At 48.0% G+C, this 17,454-nt stretch overlaps 1 protein-coding gene across 3 annotated transcripts in view; it reads left to right on the forward strand.

The window, feature by feature from the left end:
• The window catches only part of MYO18B (myosin XVIIIB), a 233,625-nt gene that overhangs the window by 117,496 nt on the left and 98,675 nt on the right, over positions 1-17,454 (forward strand). For all 3 annotated transcript variants that reach the window (XM_082416250.1, XM_082416251.1, XM_082416249.1), the window contains 6 exons: positions 1,995-2,114; positions 2,400-2,508; positions 5,720-5,844; positions 10,286-10,440; positions 14,116-14,239; positions 15,117-15,317. In XM_082416250.1, coding sequence (XP_082272376.1) covers positions 1,995-2,114; positions 2,400-2,508; positions 5,720-5,844; positions 10,286-10,440; positions 14,116-14,239; positions 15,117-15,317 — 834 coding nt within the window. The remainder of the gene's footprint in view (positions 1-1,994; positions 2,115-2,399; positions 2,509-5,719; positions 5,845-10,285; positions 10,441-14,115; positions 14,240-15,116; positions 15,318-17,454) is intronic.

Here is a 17,454-nt window from a genome sequence, read left to right on the forward strand (position 1 = left end):
AAGATGGGAGTGAAGCTGATGGGCTGGAGGAGGAAGAAAGGTGGGGGGCATAGAATGGACAGGGCAGCCCCAGCTCAATTTATGGTTTAGACTATTTTAAAAAGATATTTTTGTTTTGTGTTTTTCTGATTACAAAAGCGGTTTAAAAAGTCACCAGTACAGAAATGCGTCACAAGGAAATTGGAGTCCTCTGTGAGTGCATCCTTCGCGGGTCCGTGGGGGGGAATCCCCATTCACAGTTTGGGAGTGCCTTTTTCTGTGCAAGTACAGACAAAAATGGAAACATGCCAAACGTTCTATTCTGCAACGTTGCTTTCTTTTTCCCCTTGGCAATATGACTTGGGGATTTTTTTTTTTTTTTTTTTTTAATGTCGGAACATATAGATCTGCATCCTCCTCCTTCATGGGGCAGCTGAGTGGTTTTTGAGGCCGCCTGTGAGCTGATAGTGTTGACGGGGGCTGGGTTCCACACCAGAAGGGCCACCTCGAGTGTGTGTGAGAGCACCGCACAGCCGCCCCTCGGCACCACACAGAGGGTCTGATGGGGAACTGTGGTGTTCTGACATCTTTATATGCAAGATCTGTGGCATAGAATGGGATTGCCAGAAGGACAGGAGACATCACCTAATTCAGTGCATTTTGTAGTTCAGGTGACCACAGCCCCAGAGAGGAAGAAACTTGTCCAGGGTCACACAATATGTTAGTTGTTGTGTCTGAACTTGAACGCTGTACGGGGTTCTTGCCTCTATTTTTTTTTTTTTTTCGTTCCCTCCCTCTGGACTTGAGCCACTGCCCCGCACAAGGGGTAGCCTCAGTTTCACGAGGACTCCTCTTCTGCGCAAGGTCAATTCTGTGCCTCTTGGTCTAAACTGTCCACTCGTGATCCTCTCCTCACTTTCTTCGGCATATCCTTTAACCCAGAAGGCTGTATTTTGGAACAATAAGACCACAGAAGCGCTGACCCGTTTGGTGTTTGTTGTTGGTTGGTTATTTTGGGGGGGGGGGGTGGAAAGTCAGTGCAAGTGGGAATTCATTTAAAAATAAACATTTTTATTTTTAACTTTAAACGTGTCTACCTCAACTCACTGAGGTAGGACCAAAGCCCTTGGAGGATGAGCGTCTGACCCCAGATCTACTTCTTTTTTGGACCACACCCCTAACACACAGCTACATGATTTCCAGTTTTGATTTCTTTAAAGCAGAGCAAATGGCAAAGAAATTTGAATGCAAAAGCCTAAATTTTTTACTTCTGTTTTTTTCTGTATAGTTTTTGCACCTACACCTGTTTGACAGAATTTTAAGAAGCAACTCACTTGTATTTGTTACCTCCAAAGCATTCAACCTAGTTTTCATGGAAACTCTTTGCCCGGTCACATTTTGCAGGTTTATGTAATAGCTAATAGGATAGGTAATGGTGGTAAAAGTGTATGAGACATAAACAGGTTGGGAGCACACACAGTCGATACCAGGTGAGCGTGGCTGTCGCCGGGTAGAGGCAGGTGGACCCTGGGGAACCATGGAGGGGTTTCCTGGCTGAGAGCATCCTTGGGGGATGGACACCTGTGAGTGTGTCTTACTGAGGGAGCCTGTTGGTTGGTCCAGTGAGATGGCTCCCTGAAGGATGGCTAAGGAGAGTTTCTACTAGAATAACTGGTTTTTAATTTAATGCTTACTATGTGCTGGGCACCGTGCTAAGCTTTATGTGGATTATCTCAGTTCTCACGACAGTTCTATCAGTTATCCCCACCCCGCTAAAGCTGAGAAAACTGAGCATCCGAGAGGCATGCCGCCTAGTTCAGAGCGTTGGGCCAGGAATCCTAACACACCAAGACCAGTAAAATTCCAGCGTCCGTGCTCTTAACCACCTCATGCTGAAGGGTTGCCTTGTGATAAGACCCAGTGATTAGTCCAAGGGTGGTCCTGTGGAGTGTGTGTGGAGAGGGAAGGGTTTGCAGCGCCAGCAAGTAACCCTGCCTTAACCCTCCCCCTCCCAGATTGCTGAGTTGACCACAGAGCTGGCCGACGAGCGCTTCAAAGGGGACGTGGCCTGCCAGGTGCTGGAGAGTGAGCGGGCAGAGCGGCTGCGGGCCTCCCGGGAAGTTCAGGAGCTAAAGGCGAGTGGTCAGGAGTGCCGGGGGTGGGAGCGGCCGAGCAGAGTGGCTGGGAGAGGTGGGCCTGCCCCCCCCCCCCAACCCCGGGCTCACATCTGGGATGCACAAGCTTACCGACTCCCACGCTCGGAGTCCTGGAGGACATTTGAGTCTTCCTAAGTCTTGGCCTTGGAGGTGTCCTGGGTGAAGACTGTGCAGGGGGTAGGTGGCCAGTACTGGTTTGGAGGCACCTTAGGTGAGATGGCCTCTGTCTAGCTCCAGTTTGAAACCTTGAGACCTCTCTTCCAGAGCAAGTATGAGCAAGTCCAGAAGAATTTGGGAGAAGTGGAGAAGCAGTTGGAAGAAGCCCAGCAGAAAATTCGCTTGAATGATTTGGAAAGGAGTCACACTGGAGGAGGTGAGCCACTGGGACCCCTGGCATTAGACGCTGGTGGAAAAGCTGTCCTTTTATTCCATTCATTCACATGTACTGCGCTCTCACGATGCTCTAGGCGCTGCATTAGGGGCTGAGACCTTGGCGGAGAGAAAGTAACAGTCCTTGCCTTCTCAGCCCAGTGGAAGACACAGTCATTAAACAGATAATCCAACAATATCCCAAGTAATAAATTATCAGTGTGGCAGGTGCTGTTTAGTAATAATGCAAAGAATGATTTAAAAATATAGTGGTTCTATGGATGGGCAAGGTACCCTTATATTTATATGAGTCTTTTTAATATAATTTTTGAGGAAGGCAGTTCAGTGGTTAAAAAGTGAAATCTACAAAATCCCATTTCTGGATTTGACTCTAGACTCCATTGCTTATTAGATGGGTGGCTTTGGGCAAAGACATTATCGGGCCTCGGTTTTCTCATCTTTCAAATGGATGTAGCCATAGATGATTAATGGAAAGTGTTTAGCCACGTGCATGGTACAGAATGCTGAATAGCTGTTAGTTACTTTGTCATTATTTCTGGTATTACTGATAGCGGGATCATTATCCCTGCTCATCGCCTGTGGAGCAGCGACTACTGTCCCCGTTTAAAAGTGACGTCAGGCCCTTAGCAGTTACTGAATGAATGGAGAGAGGGTGAGGGGACCCCTGAATTGCCCAATGAGAGGTATGTTCGGAGGAGCCAGGGGTTCCTGGTGGTGCCCGTCTTAGACGGTAACCTGGGGACTCACGTCTCACGGCTGGATGGGCAGGATGACGTCTTTGTCACCTCCTCTCCCCAGTCTAAATGAGTCAGCTGAGGAGGATTCCCAGCGTGTCTGTCAGCCTTTATAAAACGTTGATATCATTCCTTCAGTGCCCCCAGAGAATCAGTGCCCTAGAAACATCAGGGACACTCAGAGGAGCCAAGGCCAGAGGTGGTGGAGGAGAGGCAAGGCACATTTGCTTCTTGCTCTACTCTCGTTATCCTCTCATCCTGGCTACCCCCAGGGCAGGTGTCTACCAGGGAGGTTAATCCAGAGGAGTCTGAGGTTCTCAGATACCTGAGACCCAACAAGGCAGGATCCACGCAGGGAGTGGGGAACGTGTTGGCCCAGAACCGGCACAATTTCCCCAGAAGAACATCAGCCCCAGTTCCATCCTGACCGTGATTTATGTTTGAATGATACTCCCCGGCCATTTGTTTTCCTGTGCAAAGATACGGGAGTCGGACGATGGGGGAAATGCGCTTAGCTCATGAGCACATTAGCCGTGCAGGCTTTCAGCTCGGGATGCTTATTCCAGGAAGCTAATCCACAAATATTTTGTTTTTCACTATGAAAGTAATACATACTCATTACAGAAAATCTCTAAAATACAGGAAAGTTGAAAGAAGCAATAAAACACTTTAACCACACCACTGCAGTGGCACCACAGCCTCTTCTATGGATCAAGGTGCAGTAGAAATTACTAAAAATATATATGTTTTCCCGCTCTACATGGTTAAGTATTTAAAGAGAACCTTTTACGGTATGCGTCCAGCACTGAGCCAGACCCTGTTTTGTGTGGGGGGTGGTTTATAGAAGAATTTTAGTTGGGCCCTGCTCTCAAGAAACTTGCAATGTAAATGGGGAGGTCAGAGAAACCCAGGAAAGATGTGCCTGGAAAATGAAGGGCTCACTTACACGTACTGGTGAAAAACGGTGCCCATGGGGAGGGAGGCTGGAGGTGGAAATCAGCCTTGCAGAATGGAGAAGTTTCCTCATCCGTTCGTGCAGCCCACTCACACCCCTCTCTGGAGCACAGAGTACACAGGCTGCCTCAGAAATCCTTTCTGCTGCCCCTTCCTTTTGCAGGCTGTGCTGTTTGCTACTTGAGACTTTTTACCTGGCGGGGAGATAGGATTCCTTTCCTACCATGATATTATTTACCTTGATGGAAACTTGAAGAGGCTCTGACTTCTTACAGTTATATCATTCTTCTGTTTTATGTGAGAATCCCTATTGGGGTGACCTCCTACAAGACCTCAGTCCTACCATCCATTCATCCATCCACGTACCCACCTCTCCGTGCACCCTAACGTCCATCCACCCACCTCTCCAGTGAAAGTTACGGAGCGTTTATGATATGCTGGGCACCGTAGTAAGTCCTTTGGACACAATCATGAACAGAACAGAGTTTGCTGCCCTTATGAGTTTGAGTCCTCTTCTGGATTTCCTTAAGTTCCTTTATGAGACTACTGGTCATGCTGTGTTGAAGCTGAATTTTTACATTTGTCTCTACAAGTAGATACTTCCAGAAGATAGAATGGTTTCTTATTCATGATCCCTTGTGCCTGGTATGGAGTAGTGTGCCCAGTGAGTGTTTGGATGGATGGAAGGTAGATGGAACAATGGATGAAGGACGGATGGGTGGATGGAGAAATGGATGGGTCTGTATCTTAAACTGTCCATTTGTGCAGTGTTTTCCACATCTCCATTACCTTAAAGGATGTTACTCTATTATTCAGTTAAAAGATATCACAACTTAACTGCAGCCTGTTCTCTTCAGCCAGACAGTTTTCATCACACCAGCAAATGATTTTTCTTAGATTTTTACCAAATCAAAGGATTGTTTTGCTATCACATAGAGACATCTTGCGACCAGTGTGTCTGTTGCTCTTCATTTAATAGACACTTTAATTATTGCTCATTGATTTATTTGTTAATTAATTCAACCAACAGTCACTGATTTTATTCTCTGTCACCCAGTGTGGTAGGCCAGTAGGATGACTTCAGTTGGAGAACTTGTGTTACCATGTGGGGGGGAATGGCTGTGTGTGGGAAACTCTTCTAGAGGGTGTGGAGAAACCCGCAAATGACTAAAACAGCTCCCCTACCCTCAAAAATTATGGACTTTCCTTGGGGAAAAAAAGGTCTTTGCACACTTGTAGAGAAATTGAACAGTGTAAAATGACCAAGCTTAAAATAGTGAGTGGTCAATAACGTTACACACCTGGAGGTAGTCAGGGCAGGCTGCCTGGAGGAAGTGGTTTTTAAAGCTCGGACTTAAAGTGGGATTTCCTAATTTGAAGCCTGAGGTCGAGCCTCAGGAATTCTATTAACACTGTGAAATTGTGCACAAAGAGCTAAGACCGTGGGAGAGAACCACCCTCATTCACTGAGCCTCCCATCCTGGCCTCTCTGACTCTGTTAAACAGCGGACGAGTGGCAGATGCGCTTCGACTGTGCTCAGATGGAGAACGAGTTCCTCAGGAAGCGTCTCCAGCAGTCCGAGGAGAGGCTGGACTCGGAGCTGGCGTCTAGGAACGAGCTGGAGCAGAAGGTAAGGGGGGGAGATAGTCTGGGTTGCAAAAGTGGCAGCGATTGGGCAGGGTCTCACCTCCCTCTTCAGGGTGTTGGCTGAACCCAGGAAGGGAGAGAGGGCATCACCTGTTCCGTGCCTCTCCACCTCCACTGATATTACACATGAAGGTCGCTATGGGATATGGGTGATAGTTTCTCTACATGCGAATGTTCTACACTGTGGACTAAAGAACATGAAAGTGAGCTCGGGATACCTGAGTTCCAGTTCCCTTTCTGCTTTGACCTTGTGGAAAGCACTTTTACCTTTTGGGTCTCAGGTTTCTCATCTGTAAAATGATTGTAATGTGCTCTTAAAATAGTCAAATGATATCAGCTCCCATTGCCTCTAGCCTAACTTGCCACCTCCATCTCTCGTCTATATCAGAGCAACAGCCTCCTAACTGGTCTCATTGCTTCCAGCCTCTCCCCTCAACCACACAGCAGCCAGGGGATCTTTCAGCATCTCTTTCAGATTGTTCTGTTATCGCAAGTTAGACTGACTGTCGCTGGGAATTGTTTGCCTGTGTGTTCTGTAAATTTTGATTGTGAGTTCATCTTCCACAGGCGCCTCCCACACACCAGCCCCACGTAGTTGGCATTGTAGATGTTCCTTTTTTCCCTTCTGACTCATGGTGAGATTTTATGTGTCTTTAGCTTTTTTGTTTTTAATTGAGTTGATCTTATTTTAAAAATTTTAAAAACCTTTTTATTGATTTTAAATGGAGTCTTATGTTTTTGGATGTGTTCCTCTTAGAAGAAGCACTTTTGCACTTTTTCTTCTGCAGCAGCCCCCGAGGTTATGCTAAATAAATTCTGCATTTCAGATTTTTGCAGCATGTCCAAAGTGTCAGTCTGAGCTTTGAACCCACATGAGGCACAGACCTGGGGTTTTGATTTCTCACGGGAATCCTTTCTCCCTGACTGGGAGCCAGAGCGGCAGCAAGCGTTCTTAACCTCCTTCCAGGCCGTGCGTGGAGCTTTCCTTGCGCCCTGTCAAATCGGTGCAGCTCTTTCAGGGCCCTGGCTTAGTGCAAGGGTCTTCCTTCCAAGCTCCCACCTTCCATGGCCCCAAGGCCTTGTCTCCTGTCTCCCTCTGGGCATTTGAACACAGCCTCTATCATTAGGGATATTTCTGGATCTTTCTGCTGCTCTTCTTCCCCACCTTGACTGCCATAGTGTTAGCATCTACCATGAGTGTTCTTGTTTTGTGTCCTCTGCATTTCTGACATCCTACAATTTCCCTTGTTTTCTTGAAAGTGCAGCTGGGCATTACAAATATAATGTAACCTTGTCTGGCATATTTAGATGAAAGTAATTTGGCCTCTGTTTTGCATTGTCTCCAACCACCCCTAGTCTACATTCTACCCAGTCTACACTTTAACCAGTGGTGTGCTGATAAACTGTCGCTCTAAAAACAGACCCTGATGTGTAATGTTTGCCAGTTGCCGATTTCCGTGGTGTAAATGTTCCCACCATGGCCAATTTCAGGCTACCATTGTGATGTTACTGAATGTGGAACTGGGAAGAGATGTGCAGAATCAGCTCTTGTAAGTTGGTACAAGACAGCTCCAGCACACCACTGAGTCCAACCCATTCAGTTGTTTAAGGCTCACAGGAAAATTGAGAGGAAGGTACAGAGGTTTCCCATCTACCCCCATCCCTACACTTGCATAGCCTCCCCCATTATCAACATCCTCCACCAGAGTGGGACATTTGTTACAATCAATGAACATTCGTTGACCCATCACTAAGGACTGTAGTTTGCTGTAGTTTACATTAGGGTTTACCCTTACTGTCATATATTCTGTGGGTTTGGACAAATGTATAATGACATGTATCCATATTATAGTTTCATACATAATAGATTCACTGCCCTAAAAATCCTCTGTGCTCCATCAGTTTACCCTCGCCCCCAACCTCTGGCAAGCACTGATGTTTTTACTGTCCCCATAGCTTCGCCTTTTCCAGAATGTCATATAGTTGGAATCATACCATATGCAGCCTTTTGAGATTGGCTTCTTTCACTTAGGAATATGCATTTGAGGTTCCTCCACATCTTTTCATTTATAGCTTGATAACTCATTTCTTTTTAGCTCTGAATAATATTCCATCATCTGGATGTATCACAGTTCATTTATCAATTCACCTACTGAAGGACATCTCAGTTGCTTCCATGTTTTGTCAGTAAATATCCATGTGCAGGTGTTTATGTGGATGTAAGTTTTCAGTGCCTTTGGGTGAATACCAAAGTACATGGTTTCTGGATCATATGGTAAGAGTATCTTTAGTTTTGTAAGAAACCATCAAACTGTCTTCCAAAGTGGCTGTACCATTTTGCATTCCCATCAGGAATGTGTAAGAGTTCCTGTTGCTCCACATCCTTGTCAGCAATTGGTGTTGTCAGTGTTCTGTATTCTAGTCATTCTAATAGATGTGTAGTAGTATCTTGTTTTAATTTCCCTGATGACATAAGGTGTGGAACATATTTTCATATTCTTACTTGCCATCAGTAACCTTCTTTGGTGAAGTGTCTGTTAAGGTCTTTGGCCTGTTTTTTTATTTGAGTTGTTTGTTTTCTAATCATTGGATTTTAAGAGTTCCTTGTATATTTTGGATGAGTTCTTTATCAGATATGTCTTTTGCAAATATTTTCTTCCTGTCAGTGGTTTTTCATTCTCTTGATAATGTCTTTTGCAGAGCAGAAATTTTTAGTTTTAATAAAGTCCAGCTTATAAATTCTTTCTTTCATGGGTTGTGCCTTTGGCGTCATATCTAAAAAGTCATTGCCAAATCCAAGGTCATCAAGGTTTTCTCCTATGTTATCTTCCAGGAGCTTTATAGTTTTGCATTTTACATTTACGTCTGTGATCCATTTTAAGTTCATTTTTGTGTAAAATCTGTGTCTAGATTCAATTTTTTTGCATGTGGATGACCAGTCGTTTCACCACCATTTGTCGAAAAGATTGTCTTTGCTTCACTGTATAGCATTTGCCCCTTTGTAGAAGATCAACTGACTGTATTTCTGTGGGTCTTTTTCTGGACTCTATTCTGTTCCATTGCACTTTTTTTTTCCCCCTCCTTCCAAAAAGCCTTATGCTTTCTCACCTCTGGGCCTTTGCATATGCTGTTTCCTTTTCCTAGAACACTTTCTTTCTCTTCCCTACCTAGATATCTCCAACTAACCTTAAGATCTCAGCTTAAATGTCCTTCCCTCCAGAAAGTCTTCCCTGACACAGATTGGGTTGGGTGCCCCTGAATTATTTCCCCAGATACAAGCCTCATCATGTTGTGTTGTAATTATCTGCTTACTTCTTGGTGTCCCCATTAGAGGTAAGCACAATAAGAGTTGAAGTCATATTTCCTGTCCCGCTATTTTATATATATATATATATATCTCCTCATTGTGAGAGAAAAGTATCATGGAATCAACTTGCAGAGGTGGGCCAGGAAGAGATCACACGGGATTTTATAAACAGTGGAAGTGAGGCTCTCTGGAGATGGTTTTAGGGGTCACTTCCAAGATGGACATTGTATCATGATCCTCAGAAGACATAGATAGATAACCAGCAAGGGACAGCCACAGGGGAACAGCCCAGTTCTTTGATAACAAATTATAAAGTTGGGTCAGCCTCCCCAAGGAAGGAGGGATACTCATGCTACATTAAAAAGTAATAAAAGTGCAACCTTTTTCTGAGCAGCAGAATATACGAAAACATCCCATTTGCCTTCAAATACTGAATTTAGAATTACAGGCTTCATTAACTCAGCGTTTTGCTTATTTAAAGCAATTCTTTAATGAGGCTATTTCTTCAAAGCGAGTGTGCTGAGTTGCCCTCTCTCCCAGATCTAAACTAGGACATTTGGGAGGGTGTTTCCTGGAGGAAGATGCAAGTGCCGTGGCTTTTCCGTTTGTTTCCAGCAGCGTGTGTCCCTGTGGAAGCCAGCCCATCTCAAGTGCCAGTTACCGCCTTGACCTTTACAGCCCATCTCAGGGGTTTCCTGGTCAGATTTTCTCCATGTGCCATTTTGGTTGCTTCACGGCTGATCCGCATGCGTCTCCCCAGATTATGCCCACTGATGGGGATGTCAATTATGCACAGTCCTCAAGGGGCTGTCGAGTTGAGGCAGGGCATGTAAAGAATCTGTGGGCACACTGGCAGGAGGATTACTGAGGAAAATTAAAAACCCGAAGAGAATGATAGACACCCCCGCCCCGTTTTACCCCTGAGCAAACTGAAGCTCAGAGAAGTAGCTTCCTCACGGCGACACAGGTGAAAAGTGGTCAGGACGGGGTCGCTCCAGCCCCCGTGCCTATTCTCTTCCCATTACACTCACACTGGAAACAGCAGCTACTTGACCTAGAAAGTAGGGGGCAGTTCGGCACTGACGGAGCTGGCTGATACGTTCTACTCCTCCCACAGCTTGGGGAGCTGCAGAGTGCTTACGAGGGCGCCAAGAGGATGGCCCAGCAGCTGAAGAGGAAGTGCCACCACCTGACCTGTGACCTGCAGGACACCCACTTCCTGCTGGAGAACCAGCAGAGCCGAAACCACGAGCTAGAGAAGAAGCAGAAGAAGTGAGTCGCGTTCCACGTCAACACCTGGGCGCTGGGGTCTTCTGGGGTCTCCGGGTTCTTCCAAACCCCTCCACTTCAGTCAGGGCTCTTCGTCCACGGAGCCTACCACCCTTGTTCTGCTCTGATTTTCCTCTCTCTCCCCTCACACATTCCTATATGGTTCTCCCAAGAATCCAGCAAGAAATCATTCTTTTCTGTTATCCAGTCTCAGCTCTATTACCAACTGACCATGTGAGCTTGGGGAACTTTCTTGGCCTCTCTGGGCCTCCGCATCCCCACTTATCAAGTGTAGAGTTCGTTGTGGAGGGCAAAGACAGCCTGGCCTGGTGGTTAGGGGTGCAAGTGCTGGTTCAAGTCTCAGCTGGGCCTCTTGCTAGTTGTGGGACCTTGGACAAGTCATTCAACCCTTCTCAGCCTGATTCTTCTCCTTAGGTGGAGCGCCCCCCTTGTGGTGAAGACTAGATGATACAGTTGGTAGATCCTGCAGGACTAGAGTCTGGTTCCTATTCCCACTGTTGAAAATGGTGAGGAGGCCAAAAACTTGAGTCAGTGCCCTTTTCATTTGAAGTTTAGACTCTCAGCTCACGTGAGCAGTTCTGGCAGGGACTGGGCTTTGTGCACAAACAAGATGCCAGTCTTGAATCTGCACACTGGTTCCCGTGCTTGCTTTCCGGCGGTGCTGTCACAGGTTTCCATGGGTGGAGCCTAGACCAGGAGCCCAGGTTTACACTCACAGGCCTCCTTACGTGGAACCTCAGCTCCTGGGGTGCCTTCATCCCTGGACTCCTTGGCTGTGTCCAAAGTTCTTCAGCTCACCTGGTGAGGGTAAAGGTGTGCAGGGGTCCTGTTCTGAGCCAGATAAGCCCTAATGGAAACTTCCTAGGAGGCAAATAGATGAAACACAGCCTCTTTGAGAAGGTCCAGGATAAAAACACAGAAGAACCTTGCTATGTGTGCCAGGATGTGGTTTTGCCGAGGGTGCCTATTTCCAACAGGTAGCAAGCTGAGTTTTATTTCCATGGGACTGGCACAGGTTTTGAACTTGATCTGCATTAAATATTGTTTCTCTCATTTACCTTCGAGCTTTCCTGAGCTGGCTCCTTCATTTGGGGAAAAAAAAAAAAAAAAAAAAGAAGCTCTTTGGGGTGTTATTAGTATGCCCCCAAAATGAGAGAAGTTTATTCTCTTCTTGCTGATAGCTGACTCTGTTTCCTTTTCCAGCTTCCCATGGATGCTCTGGCTAAACCTTGTCCTTGCAGTGGGGAGAATGGCTTAGTCCCACCTTGGTCATTTCCTGGGTGACCTTGTCAAGTGACACTACTTGTCTGGGCCAGACAGTGACTGATGTTTCAGAGCCGTCCTTGGACTTAAGCAGGCCACCTGGTGCTGAAGAGTGGCTCTGACAGGCCCCTATCTGTAAATTGAGAAGTGAGACTCCATCACCCCTCAGGCTTCTGCCAGCTGTGACAGTTCTGGCCCTTACCTGTGGGTTCCACTTCTCTTCTGAGAGGCTTTATGAGGGGGTTTCCGATTTCTGATGGGTGGCAGGGGGCAGGGTTCTGCCCTTGGAATTTATGCAGCCAGAAAATTCCATCTCTCTGGTCTTTCCTGTGATCGACCCCCTTGGGCAGAACCCGTCGTTCCAGGTCCTCAAGAACCTCCCCATGATGGCCCCCGGGAAAGTCCCCATTTCATCATACTTACATTTCTTCTTCTTAAGACTTACCTGCCCTGTCATGCTCTCTACTCCACTACCGTATCTTAGCAGAAGTTAATTTATGTTTTGATGCTCATTGCAAATAGCAGCCATTACCTTTCTAGGTGGGCTAGCATTTTAGCAGGGAGCCCATAAGGGGGTAGAAGTCTCTGTCTAACGGTGGAAATTCAGACAGAATGCCTATAGTGAGGGAGAGATCTAGAAGTTAGTGTTACTTCCTCACACCTCTTTAAGTTTAATTGAAGTGTAGATGCAGCTGCCTCCTTAGTTTGCTGGGCTCTGGATGGAGTGATGTCTCCATGCTGATAGAGTTCCCTGCCCCACCTTGGCTTCCAAGTTCAGAGTGGCCCAGAAAGGCTCCATTTGAGGTTGGCTTCTTGTTGCCATGGTTCCTCGTGGGTCACAAAGCTCAGTTCCGAGGGCTGATGGAGCTCCCAGCTGCTTCCACGGGGATAAGGCCTGTGCCGGAGCCACGGGAGGTTGGACCCCCAGCCCGCTCCTAGTGGGGTGAAGGGCGTGAGTCCCTCTGGCCTCAGGCAGTTGGTCGGTCAGTGTGTTCCAAAAGTTAGGGTCTGTTGGAGGCATTCTTTGGCATCAGGTGGCCCAGTAAGGACTCCTTTAAAACATCCATCACTGTCTGGCCCCCACTGTCTTTCCTTCCCTGTTCCAGGGCATGAACAGGTAGATGGGGGACCAGCTAAATCAGCAGAGAAGCTGGCTCAAACCCGCTTTGGGATTTTGGCTGAATCAGTTCAGCTCTCTCTGAACTTCAGTTTTCTCTTGTATGAAATGGTTATAATGTGTTTCTTACTGAATTGTTATAAGGACCCCATGGATCCCAGCTCAGAGCCTGGCATTTTGGGACTGCTGGACCTTTATCATCATCATCAGTGTTGCCATTCAGAGGCAGCCAATAGTGCCTCTTGAATGATGTCACCAACAGCCAATCAGAAAGCCTCTGGGCCCTTCCAACAGTAGGGCTCCCTCATATGACCTGTAGTTGGCTCTCTCAGGAGTCTTGAGGCTTTGAATGACCATCTAGCGTTAAGGGACACTGGATAATCTTGTAACAAGGGAGACCTTCTTCTCACCAAGGCCAAAACCCCGTGCCCAGTTCAGCCATTCTGGTCACACCCAGTTCCCTGGAGCAGGTGGCCTTTCTGTGTGGGCTGAGGGCAAGTGACCAAAGTCACATCTTATTGAGGCTTGTCAGAACTTCTGCCAGTTTCCTCGCCTGTGATAGGGACAGAGGCTGATGAGTGGAATGATGTCCAGTCCAGGAAGCGCTTCCTACCCAGTGGTCACCATCGTGGAGGGGCAGGTGCGCTCCAAAGGAGGTACTTCCTCCTTCCCCGACGGCCCCCGTAGGACTGTCCAGTCTCTGTGTTTTCTGCTTAGGAACCAAATGAAGACAAGGTGGAATGTATAACCGTCCAGCATTCTATCCGTAATAACCGTGCTCTAATATGGCTAATGAGTGCGTGAGCCCCACAGTATCATGCACAATATGAAATGTTGAATATCCCTCGTTTGGGCTGATAAATACATTCATATACCAATCAATGGATATTAGATGCCAAACCTGGGCCTTGTAGAATTAAAGGTCCTTGGTGTATGTCAGCAAACCTGATAGGTTAGTTTTTTCTATATGTCTATATGGTTTTTGTTCTTATTCTCTATTTGTATAGTTTTATTCTATTTTTATTTTTGTGTATACGTTTTTATCACATTTTAAATAAGTGTCCGGTATTTTTGTGGAAACTATAAACCCTCAGCGTTGCCCTCTGGTGTTCAGGATTCCTACCCCACATCCACAAACCCTGCATCATTTAATTCTCTTTCTCTCCCTAGCGGTTCTCAGCAAGCTAACTGCCTCTCTCTAGCACCCGCCTTCCCTCCCCCGCCCCCGGCCCAGGCACACCCGCCTCGGGGCCATGACCCGCGTTCTGCTCTGACAGGTTTGACACGCAGCTGGCCCAGGCCCTGGGAGAGTCCGTGTTTGAGAAGGGCCTCCGCGAGAAAGTGGCCCAGGAGAACACCAGCATCCGGTGTGAGCTGGGCAAGCTTCAGCAGCACCTGAAGGTGAGGGGCGGGGGCACGGCGCCCCCCTGGCTCTTGGTTGCTGGGTCTCAGGAAACCCCTCTCGCGCCTGCTGCAGATGGTGCGGGGCGAGAGCTCTGTGTGTGGCCGTCCTGGTCGGCCGGCCTTGGCCTGCCGGGGTCACGGAGCCCAGGGCGCCTGAATCAACAAACCGTGGGTGGCAGGTGATGGATAAGCAGGCCTCCCTAGCTCCACGTCCCTCACGATCTTGCTCCGGTCACCTACCTGACTTCTGAGCTGCCCACCTGGGAGCGGGGAGAGGCTTGGCTCAGGATGAATTAGCTGTAGACCCAGCTAGGGGCAGTGCCCTGTCCACTGCAGGTTCCAGTGCAGAGGGATTTGATTAACATATGACACAGGCACCTCCCTCAGCTGCTCCTCAAGGCCTGCTGTGGCTCCCTGTTACTCTGGGAGAACCTCTGCACCTCTTAGCCTGGCGGGCAGCTCCTTCATGATGTAGCCCAGACTTCTTTCACCCTGGAGCTGACTTTCTAACCTGGAAGAGTCATTCCTGGCCACTTTGCTTCCCTGCTCCAGCATCTCAGGCCCAGCCTTGGCAGGTACACAGCTTTCAAATGGGGCACACACCTCCTGTTTGTGCTCTGAGGTCTAGCTCTAGGGGCAAGGGCGTTGCTTCCCACAAACTCGCCACCCCAGCCTGTCTGAGCTGTCCCAGGGAGGGGCCCTTGGCGTCCCACAGGGGGCGCGGCGGGGGGCCGCGAGATCCAGGTGGAGATGGCAGTGGAGATGACGTGCACTGAACAGTGGAAAGCGCCCTCCCGCAGGTTGTAGAGCTGTCCCAGGGGGAGCAGGAGTACGGTCATGTGACTTCGGATCTCTGCCCACTTTGTCTCTGTAGCGAAAGGAGCAAGAAACCTTGCAGCTGAAGCAGGACGTGGCGATGCTGCAGGCCCAGAAACAGGAGCTGCTGGGGTCACCCTCTCTGGGGGAGAATTGCATTGCGGGCTTGAAGGAGAGGCTCTGGAAGCTGGAATCCAGTGCCCTCGAGCAAGAGAAGATCCACAAGCAGCAGGAAAACACCATCAAGCAGCTGGAGCGGGTAGGAAGGTCCTGTCCAGGGCGATGCCCTGCCGCGTGCTGACTGCAGTGCAGAAGGTTGTTACCCAGATGCGACATTAGCGCCTCACTCAGCGGCTCCTCATTCTTCTGTGGCTCCCTGGCACCCCAGAGAACCTCAGCCCCCCTAGGTCTGCCATTCAGACCTTTCATGATGTAGCCCCTCCTGCCATCCTGCAGGCGTCAGTGTCAGCTCCTCCGAGAAGCTTGCCCTGATCTCCTTCTTGAAAACAACCCCACCTCCACGCCACTCCTTAGCCATTTGGTTCTCCTTCATAGCACCTGCCATCGTGTGCCATAGTGCTTTAAAAAATGTGCTCAGTGCTTCTCTCCCCCGTTAGGATATAAATTTCAGGGAAGCAGGAGGACTTTTTGGTTGATCTTGCTTATCAGGGCATCCCCAGAGCCTGGAATGAGGCCGGTGCATAGTTGGTACTCATTAAATAACTGTTGACCCAATATCTGGTGTTTATTGAGCGCTGTCTGTGTACCAGACTCAGCCCTAAGCTCTCTTCACATCTCACCTCATCAATCTCCCCAAGAAATTTATATGCTGAGATATTAGTATTATCCCCACTTTACGGATGTGGAAACTGAGGCTCAGGGACAGGGAGAAAATGGCAGGAATGGAATTTGGAGCCTGCACCATCTGACTCCACAGGGCCTCGGATACCTGTGCTGTGCACAGCCTCCAGGGAGATGGGAGCCCTGATCTTTGGAAAACGCAAAATAACTGAGGGGAATAAGGCAGGAATCCAATACTCTTGTACCAGCCCCTCAACGAAGCACCTGATGAATATTTTGTCTGCTTGTTTGTTTATATGCCCAACTCATTCCACAAAGAATTTGAGGCAGCTTATAAGATGTATGCATAATAAAATAGAAGAATAAATAAAACAAGCCAAACCAGAAAAACACAAATTAAAACCGGTGCTAAGGAACGGTGGGGGTGGTGAATTAATAAGCAGACACGCAGAACATACGATCTTACACACTTAATAGGTTTAGCTCTAAAATTCCTGGTGGCCAGAGAGAAAGAGGAAATGTGAGTTACATGCTTTTTTATCATCCCCAAGATAAAAACAAGCCAGGTTTTTGAGGGGAAGCAAGGCTTTTCTTGATGCTTAGTTCTAAAGAAATTTCTCATGTGGGATTTCATAAGGGGTAATTATGTTGAAATGGGTTTAAGGTTGGAACTCCTTTTTCAAGAACGTCTGACCAGGCAGCATGAATACGTAAAAGCAAATAAACTGAGCAGCTCTGGTGAAGTGGGGGCGGTCAGGGGGAGGCTGGGGTGCTGGCCCTTGCTTCTCACTTATCCCCACTCCATCTGGATGGAGTCTGCTGAGTATTGAGACATGGATGTGGCAGGCGTGGAGGGACAGTCTGTAGTGGTTCAGAAAACAGCTTCTTTACTCACTCAGTCAAACCCATATTTATTAAGCACCTACTGTGTGCCAGGCACAGGGTGGATGCTAGGGATACAGCTGTAAACAAGACGAATGTGGTCTCCACTCTGCCGAAGGTTATAGTTATGCTGAGTGTTATGAGAAGGTTTAAATTGCAGATCTGGTTTGGGGAGCAGGTTTGGAACAGTCAGGGAAGACTTCCTGGAGGAAGTGACATTTACTGAAGCTGAAAGCTGAAGGATGAGTCTGAGTTGGCTGACGGGGAGAGTTCCGGGTAGGGGGAACAGCCAGTGCAAAGACCTGGAGGCAGGGGAGTCACGTGGCATTTAAGGAACTGCAAGATGGTCACATGCAGATGGGGTCTGTGTGACGTTAGGCGAGCCCCCTGTTTTCTCTAGACTTTAGTCTCCTCATCTGTACAATGAAGTTGGAGCCTTGTCAACCCCCTAGCCTCCCCCCAACCCCAGCTGTGAATCTGTGAAGGTTCATGAAGGAGGTGGGATATCTGTGCAGGTCGTTCTGGGACGTAGAGGGTGGAACAGCGTCACATAGCAACCCAGAGTCAAGAATAGAGTGAGCACTTTGGAAAGTTGTGTTACCTCTTGAAGATGTCACCAGGGGACCACTCGGTGCTCGGAAGCAGAAATGTGCTACGGTGACCTCAGGGACCCGAGGCTGAATGCAGCTTCCCAGTACCCCCGTCAGCTTACA

Source organism: Balaenoptera physalus (genome assembly GCF_965194825.1).
Source record: "Balaenoptera physalus genome assembly, chromosome: 12".
Classification (NCBI taxonomy): Eukaryota; Metazoa; Chordata; class Mammalia; order Artiodactyla; family Balaenopteridae; genus Balaenoptera; species Balaenoptera physalus.